The 8,961-nt window shown below is 39.6% G+C and overlaps 1 protein-coding gene across 1 annotated transcript; it reads right to left on the bottom strand.

Moving 5' to 3' along the window:
* Positions 1–3,958: 3,958 nt before the first annotated feature.
* LOC107532440 (endogenous retrovirus group V member 2 Env polyprotein-like) lies at positions 3,959–8,903 on the bottom strand. Its single transcript, XM_016206799.2, has 3 exons — positions 8,763–8,903; positions 4,544–5,969; positions 3,959–4,401 (listed from the first exon to the last, which is right to left on the bottom strand). Exons 2-3 carry the CDS (start codon positions 5,616–5,618, stop codon positions 4,376–4,378), a joined length of 1,101 nt encoding a protein of 366 aa, XP_016062285.2. The 5' UTR covers positions 5,619–5,969; positions 8,763–8,903; the 3' UTR covers positions 3,959–4,375.
* Positions 8,904–8,961: the final 58 nt, after the last annotated feature.

Here is an 8,961-nt window from a genome sequence, read left to right as displayed (position 1 = left end):
TGATGTTGTGTTTCTTTTTAATATGCTACCTCCAAACAAAAATAATATTAGTATTCATTCAACAAATACGTATTGAACACCTACCCTGCCCTCTGGAATGTAAGCTGTATGAGGGCAAGAGCTTTGAGCACTGCTCTAGACTAGTGCCTGTAGTAGTGCCTGGCCAAAGGAAGCACCTAATAAATATTGGTCGAATGAGTGAATGGGTGGATGATTATGCCAGATACTTCACTAGATGCTGGGATCTATCATTTAATCATTTATATACTAGAGAAGACAAATAATAAGCAAGTATATGTCAGATGGCATTAAGTGCTGTGAAGAAAAATAAAGCATTGGGTAGACTAGAAAGGTGGATGCCATTTTGTTGTGCCGCCCTACACTGAGACAATGAACTCCCCATCCAGACTCTGGTTCAGATGAAGTCTCACACACACGCGCAGTATGAAAGGTTTTATTGTTTGCATAATGAGGCTTTCTGGGGAAAGCAGGGCAGCTCCCAAGTTCAAAAATGGCTCGAGAGAACAGGGAAAGGGGTCTGACTTGGGGGCGTTTTACGGTGGTTAGGGTGGTGAGTCACAGTGATGGTTCTGCATGCAGTTTGAATTTCCCACAGGTGTCCAAGGAAAGAGTACCCACGCTTTCTTATCACTGTGCCCAAATGTGGAGCAGAAGGATAAGCTTAATAGCTGTCAGCAGTCAAACATCAAAGATGAAATCTGACTATATTACACATGTTATAGAGGAAGACCAGGGAAAACCTCTGATAAAGAGACATTTGAGCAAAGACCTGAAAGAAATGAGTGCTCACTCATTGAAGTTATTTGGGAAAACACCTTTCTGGCAGATTCAAAGCCCCAGAGACAGAAGAGAACTTGGTACGTTCAAGAAACAGCAAGGAGGCCACTGTGAACACAGTAAGATTCTCTGAATATATATATACATATATATATATGTATATATTCACAAAATTATGTTAATGACATAGTCACTTTAAAATTAGGAATGTGACAAGGATGCCCAGTATTATTAATCATTGGAGTTTCAACCTGGAAAAAGGACAGGAAAGAAGGAGTAGGTGCAATTATTGAAAAGAAAAAAAAATAAGCTTTTTAACAGAAAACATGATTGACCTCTTAGAAAACCAAAGAGAATCTATAGTGAAATTATTAGACTAAGTTCTAAAAGGTTCCTAAATATAAAATCAATATACAGTGTGGGGCATCTGTAATACTTTCAACTATAAAGGTACATTTAAAAATAATAATAAATAAAATCAATATACAATGGATTGTACTTCTACATACTAAGAAGAAACAAAAATGTAAATGTAAAGAAGATATCAATTACAATGTTATCAAAAGTACATATTTTTATTTAACAAAAATTATATATAACCTTTATGGATAAAATTATAAAATGATTGAAAACTTAAAGTGCCAAAAAATAGTTACAACTAGGAAGAGGCAATCTCATAAAAGTATCAATTCTTCTCAAAACTATAAATTCAACTCATGCAAGTGTAATCCCAGTAGGGCTTTCATAGAAACTCACCAGTTGATTCTAAAATATCTGAGCCCTGGCCGGCATGACTTGGATTTCGTCATCCCATGCACTAAAAGCTCACCAGTTGGATTCCTAGTCAGGGAACATACCTGGGTTTGTGGGCTCCATCCCCAGTAGGGGGCATGCAGGAAGCAGCCAATGGGTTTCTCTCCCTCTCCCTTACTATCTCTCTAAAATCAATAATAACATCCTTAAAATACATCAGAGAACAAAGGGCCAAAATAAGCAAAGGCAATTTTTAAAACAACTAGGTCAGGGGCATTTGATACATAGATATCAAAATGTATAAAAGTATTAAAAGTAAGACAGTGTGATTTTGGCACAGTGATGGACAATCAAACCAATAGAACAGAAAAATCAAGGCCAGAAACAGATCCTCACATATGTAGATTCTTGATTTTTTTTGATAGGTGGAATTGCAGATCAACGAGGAAAGGAAAAGGTATTCAAATAGTGCTGCCAGAACCAGTTATTAATATGGAAAAATAAACCTGGATTGGACTCAATACTAGGCGAATTAAGAGACTTAAATGTGAATATTAAATTTTTTAAAGTTTTAGAAGAAAGTATATCTTTATGACTTAGGGGTATGGAAGGATTTTCGAAAGAACGTAAGGCACAAACTATTAGAGAAAAGATACATAAATCTGATCTGATATCATTAAAATGTAAAACTTTTGTTTGTCAAACTATGGCTCAAAAGGGAAGAAAGCAGACCACAGTCTGGGAAAATATATTTTCAAAACATAGCTGATGCGCTTCCAGGTCAGGGCACATGTCCAGGTTTGCAGGCTCCATCCCTAGAAGGGGGAGTGCAGGAGGCAGGCAATTGATCTCTCTCTCCCTCTCCCTTCCTCTCTCTAAAGATCAATAAAAACATATTTAAAAAAATAAAGGACATAGTATCATGAATCTCCTTTATTGAAGTATTTTTTATATAATTTTTCACATATTTCCTTAAAATATCTTTACATTTACAATAAAGAATTATGGTGATTTAGTAATGAATTCAATGCTCAATTGTTTTTATATTAAATATTTCCCTATTAAAAAAAAAAATGTTTTTATTGATTTTTTGAAAGAGGGAGGAAGGGAGAGGGATAGATAGAAACAGTGATGAGAGAGAAACCTCAATTGGCATTCCAAGGGGTGCAGGAATATTAGAATGTCTGTCTACATATTTTATTTCATCCATTTTAATTTCTATTTTTGCATACAATACGTAAAACACATTATGTTAGGGATGTCAGCTAAAGTACTTTTTGCTGACAGGTAGAAGTTCAAAACACTTAAAGACCAGATACATTTAAATCATCTTTCCAAACCTAAAATGAGAACACAATCTGACATAAAGGCAATTATGTGACTAAAATGATCAAATATTAAAAAATGAGTTTTCCACAGAAAATCTGGTATAGCCACTGGTCAAATCTATGGATGGTTACTGTTCCTGGAACTCCTTCCTACCTTTGGCCCTATTTCTCTAATACATCCTGTTTCTGAAATGTTCTGTTTTTCTGAAGTGTGTTAACTACAGCAAAGAAGATTGGCTTCTGTAAGTTTAGAATAATGCTTGGGATTGGTTGCATTAGCAAACCTAGTATTTGCCACTACAGTAGATCTCTAAAAGCAGACTCCCATTTGCTTTTGGTTTTAGAACCCAGCTTCCTTTTAGGTTATCTGTGAAGCCTCTGTGTGGCCTGTTCTATCACTCAGCAGCAATTTACTGAGTATCATCAATGTGCCAGGCACTGTGAATAAACAAAGATGAATAAGGCATGGTTCCTGCCCCAGCGGAGCTGTCTAGGGGACACTGGCTGACATATGAACAAAAAATTACAATTAAATGGGGTGCTATTAGTATTATCTTATAAAGTACTGTACACTAAAGGGACCTGTATATCACAAACACATAAATTAATAAATTGAAAAGCACACATGAACTGGTACTGGCCAAGATGCAATAAGCCAACAGCCTATTTTTTTTAAATTTGTAATACTGAACTTTCATGGAAGCAAAGCACACTAAATCAAACCAGTTCTTTTGTTAGGCAGATGAGAGACTAATTACTTCAACTTAATCAGAGATTGAGCTGGGTTGGGGTTGGGTTGCATTTTAAATTTAAATGAGGCTCAGACCTCTGCTTATACCGTTTATTCCAGGTGTCTCTTCTGGGGTTTTAATTTAGAGCCTGGCATATCTCCGTCTTCTCAGCCCTGAAAGATGGTTCAGTTCTTTCCTCTGGAAGATTTGAGTTCCATGAAGCATCAAATCTGATAAATATTTTTCCTGGAACACTTCCCGCTAAGCAGGACTTAGTCTTGTCAGTGGTGCTGGTGATTAGCAAGATCAGGTTCTTGCCTCTCGGAGGAAAGAATTCAACAGATGGAAAACTGTAGCAAGCCGCAAAATTTTATTCAAAGCATAAGTACATCTGAGGGACACTCAGACAGGCAGCTGGAGCGAGGTTCCAGTACCGAATGGGCCCAGTTCCTGGCTTTTTATCTTCCCTCTCTTTACTCAAGCGTGATCTTTGGTCAGTCTGTCCTGTCTCTGCCCTGTTCATATCTATCCAACTGCCTACTCTAACATTCTTCCCTCAAGAGTTTGACACCCAATTTGTTGGGGGATTATGGACGTAGACAACCATCTGGCTACTTCCTGCTGACAAATGGACGAAGTTGGGGATTGGGTCGCATTCTCTTGCTATCAGACAAAAGGGTAGGTTTCCTGAAATTGTTGGCCAGCTTGACCAAGAGGTCAAGCTATTTCTGCAGGAGAGGAAGGGTTGAAAACCCCGATGAATCATTACTTGGAGGAAGAATTGCTGTCATCTGGAAGAGACAAATTTTACAAGTAGGTTAAATAGGGATCAAATAGTAAGTGTCCCTAATATGATGAGGAGAGGGACTGTAAGGGGTCTGAGGAAAGACCATAACCAATTTTTCCAATTCTAAGCAAATGAGGTTCCCATACCTGGCAAATGTTGCGTTTCTCTTGGGTTCTTTAACCAGGTCGCGTGGTTTAGAATTTCATGTATTCTTGTTTCTACTTTAGCGGAGTTATTGATGTAGGTGCAGCATGTATTGTTTCTAAGAGCGCAGACTCCTCCTTCTGCAGCTAAAAGATAGTCCAGGGCAATACGATTGTCTAAGCCTATATTGGTTGATGAGTTGAGGGACTGTTGTAGTTGACGGAGGACTGCTCCCGTTTCATTTGAGAGCATTTCTAATTCAGCTGTGAGATTAGAAAGGATGAATTCATGTTCTATGTATTCTGTCCAGGGGACGAGGGAACTAAAGGTGCTTCTTCTCCAATTTAAGGGGTTGTCTAGGAGTCCTCTCTTATGCCGGGAAGGTGAAGTTTCATTGTAGATGGCCAGGCTAGGAGTTAAATATCCTAAGGTGCACATTCCATAAATGAGATAGGGATTTAGGCATGAAGTGGCCATGTATCCGGTGGGGGTGGCATGTACTGAACCAATGCCTGCTGTTCTATTCATGGAATATGCGCATATGTAAACCATTCCCTCCGGAGCACAGGTTGTGTTGGAAGTGTTAGTTAAAACCATAGGAACAATGGTGTTACATGAGGAAATATTCGCAGGCCACCATATGGAATAATATAAGACTCTAAGTTTGCATAGAGCAGTCTTAGTTTCGTTGCAGACAGGAAACTCTTTTCCCAGACGAGCAGGCTTATGTTTAGATGTTGCAGTGTATAGGCAGGTAGATGGAGAGGTAGTTATGTCAACCAGAGTGAAAAGGGTAGCATATGTACTTGGTTTGGAAATATATGCTAGCTCTGAGCGCCAGCTTTCGTTACCAAATTTGTTCTCTGGCCTAGCTAAATATTGTGTGGGGCCCATGGCTTGTGGGTGCTTGTGGCAGACCCAGCAGTTAGTGACGTTCCCCGAGGCTATAGCCTTGGTAATCTTAATTAGTGAGTTTTGGTCCCATGGTTGTGGTTCTGGTTTTAGAATAGTGTTTACTGTGCCTAGTCCTAAAGGGACTTGTGAAGCCAGGAATAGGAACAGAAGGAAATTATTCATTGTGTAAAGAAGCCTCGAATGGAGTGCCAGGTGAGGCACAAGTAAGTAAGCAGGAGAGGAGAGGAGAATTGTATAAAGGACTATTGATCCAATAAAGAGTAATTCTGAGAAGGGTTTTCATGGGGAGGAGGGAGGAATTTTAAGACAGCAGAGTAGAAAGCCGAGCCAAAAGAATATTAAGAAGTTTATAAATAATAACAAAAATTAAGAAATAAACTTATCTAGGGTTTGTCTTCTATTGGTTTGCAGTCCCACGTATTGATTTCTCAGGCTCAGATGGGTTAGTAGGGTTGCAATAAGGCTTTCCTCATGTGTAATGTATCCAACTAGAGATGGCGACGACCTTGATTGCTGTGGAAGCAGAGAACAGGACAGTAAAAGGCCCTTTCCATAGGGGTGTTAACTGGAATCCTGGAGTTCCTTCTTTCCAGGTTTTAATGTATATTTGTGATCCTGGCAGATATAAAGATGGGGAGGTAGTCTGTCCAGCCCCTGGAGTTCTTCTATATCCAAAGTCTTGTATTGCTTGTTGGAACTTAGCTAGGTAGGTAAGTTTGGAGGATTCAGGGTCTATTATTAAAACAGACTATAGAAACTTTCAAAGGGCATTAATTGTAGCTGAGTTGTGGGGGCAGTTCAAATTCGGAGAACAGTTATAAGTAGTAGATCTAACCATTTAAGGGCAGTTTCTTGGCAAAGTTTGCTAAGGCTTTTCTTTATTGTATGATTTGCCCTTTTAACCTTTCCAGAGGACTATGACCTCCAAGCATAGTGAAAGTGCCATTTTATTCCTAGGGCTTTGCTAACTAATTGTGTGACCTGCAAAGTAAATGCAGGTCCGATATCACTTTGTAGGGATTGAGGGAGTCCAAATTAAGGAATTATTTCTTTTAAGAGTATTTTTGCTACCCCTTGAGCTTTTTCAGTCCTGGTGGGGTAGGCCTCAATCCACCCAGTGAAAGTCTCTATGAAGACTAGTAGGTATTTATAGCCTTACATGGAGGCAGTTGAGTAAAATCAATTTGCCAATCTTCTCCTGGATAGGTACCCCTTCTCTGTATAGGTCCGACTAGTGTAGGTGGAGATTTCGATCCTTGGGGGTTATTTTGGGTATTTAATGCACAAGTCCAGCAGATCTGTGAATTGTTTTGTTTAGGCCCTTACTGGTGAAAAGTTTTGCATATTTTCTCTCCCTAGGTGACAAGAGTTGGGGAGGGCTTTTAAGATTTTCCATTGTGAGGCTAAGGGGACATAAAGGAGTCCCTCTGATTGGAAATCCTGTTGGTCCCTTGATGTACCTGTGTTGGGATGCCGATTCTACTTCTTTTCTGGTATATTTAAGGGTTGGCAATACTGTAGGTAAGGCTGGAATTAATGCTCCTAAGAATATATCCTCAAAGGTAGCAGCTGCTTTTGCAGCTTTATCAGTGTATTTGTTTCCTTGAGTTATTTTGTCTTGGCAGTTTTGGTGTCCCTTGCAGCGTATAACTGCTATTTCTTTAGGTAAATGAACTTTTGGAATTTATTTTTATTTATGGTATGAGATAGGGGAATGTACGTAGATTATCTGTATATATGACACATTGTTGGCCCTGTTCCTCCCTTCATCTACACCCTTTCCGTGTTACTCTGCAGTTCCTGCAAGTAAGAAAGCTGAATATATCCCCTCTCCTAATCTTGACTCTTGGGCTTGGCCATGGGACTTGTGAGTGTTAGACATGTAATGCAGGCAAGCCTTACCTCTTAAAAAAAAAAAAAAAAAAAAGCCTGGCCCAACATGGCTCAGCAGCTGAGTTATCGACTTATGATCAAGGAGATCACAGCTCGATTCTCAGTCAGGGCACATGCCCCAGTTGTGGATTTGATCCCCAGTAGGGGACATGCAGGAGGCAGCCGATTAATGACTCTCTCATCAGCGATGTTTCTCTCTCTCTCTCCCTTCCTCTCTTTGAAGTAAATAAAAATAGATTTTAAAAATGTTTTTATTGATTTCAGAGAGAGAATGGGAGAGGGAGAGAGAGACAGAAACATCGATGAGAGACAAACATCCATGGGCTGCCTCCTGCACACCCCCTACTGGAAATTGAGCCCACAACTTGGGCATGTGCCCTGACCAGGAATTGAACCGGCAACCTTCTGGCAAGGCTTACCTCTTGTACCTCTGCCATAGCCATAAAAATATCATACCCTGACCAGCATGCTAGTACAAGAAGAATGAGAGACACATGGTAGAGTCATCTGAATGACCTGTAGACCTATAACTTGAAGCACAACCAACCAGCTGAGCCCACTATAGATCATCTGGCCCTCAAGTGTGTAAACAAGCTCAGATGAGTCTGCAGATGCCTCAGCCAGACTGCAAAAGTATGAGCACCTCATAAAGATGAAATGAGAAATGTTTAAAACACTGAGCACAGTTATTGACATAACTAGAACCCATGAAAAATGTTAAATTTAAAATAAAGTATTAAATCTTTTTACAATTTTGACATAAAGAGTAAGCACAGTAGTACTTAAAAATGATTGTGCTTACAAAAAATAGGTCACTCTTGAAAATTCACATACACACACGCCACATATATTCTGCTTCGGTATAGACTGACACCAGGGCATCCTTATTTTCCTAAATACCTTTGGAAAGCAGTTTAAAAAAAACCTTAGATATCTTGGTCAGAGCAAAACTTGGAAAGATAAGTTGTATACATAAATTCCTTAAATTAAGTCGAGTTTTGTAATAGAAAATAATCCCTCTTCCCTGGTGGAATTATTACTAACGAAATATTTTTGAGTACTCAGAGACTGAGGTTATGCCACTGCTTCTTAATCTTATAAATAATACTTATTCTCAGTCACTCAGGCATAAAATGAATATTTATTAAGCGCGTATTACATGCCATTGTCTATTATGCTTGCTGGAGACAGTCGCTGTCAGGGAATTTACGACTCACGGGAAAGCAGAGAATAAACTAACTTTTAAGTATAACTTAACTAGTAACAAGCACGATTAATTGTTTTCCTCAAACTACGCCCTGTTTTGTAACTCTTCAAACAGGTTTTCACTCTAGGTGTAAGCCCTCAAATCTCAGCATTCCCAGAGGGACTCTCACAGCTCAGATCCAAGGACCCATTCATTTTTTTCCCTACCTCTTTTCAGCCTTCTTCAGCTTTCCTTCCTCCACGACTTTCAAACAAGTGACACTTAAAATGCAGACGACCACCGGGGACCAGCCTCGCCCCGGACTCTTCGCCCCGGGATCCGCAGCCCACGCCGCGGTCCACGCCTCCACCCCACAGGCGTTCTTCCCGCCGCCGCAAGCGAACTCACCGGAAGTTCCTGCCCGGA

Source organism: Miniopterus natalensis, chromosome 11, assembly GCF_054644295.1.
Source record: "Miniopterus natalensis isolate mMinNat1 chromosome 11, mMinNat1.hap1, whole genome shotgun sequence".
Classification (NCBI taxonomy): domain Eukaryota; kingdom Metazoa; phylum Chordata; class Mammalia; order Chiroptera; family Miniopteridae; genus Miniopterus; species Miniopterus natalensis.
The sequence above is the reverse complement of the archived record's forward strand: the minus strand, read 5'-3'. Positions and strand labels throughout refer to the sequence as shown.

Coding starts and splice junctions, on each gene's coding strand:
- LOC107532440 (XM_016206799.2), bottom strand. CDS start 5,618: ATGAATAATTTCCTTCTGTTCCTATTCCTGGCTTCACAAGTCCCTTTA. Junction 4,402..4,543: donor AGAAACGCAACATTTGCCAG/GTATGGGAACCT, acceptor TGTCTCTTCCAG/ATGACAGCAATTCTTCCTCC.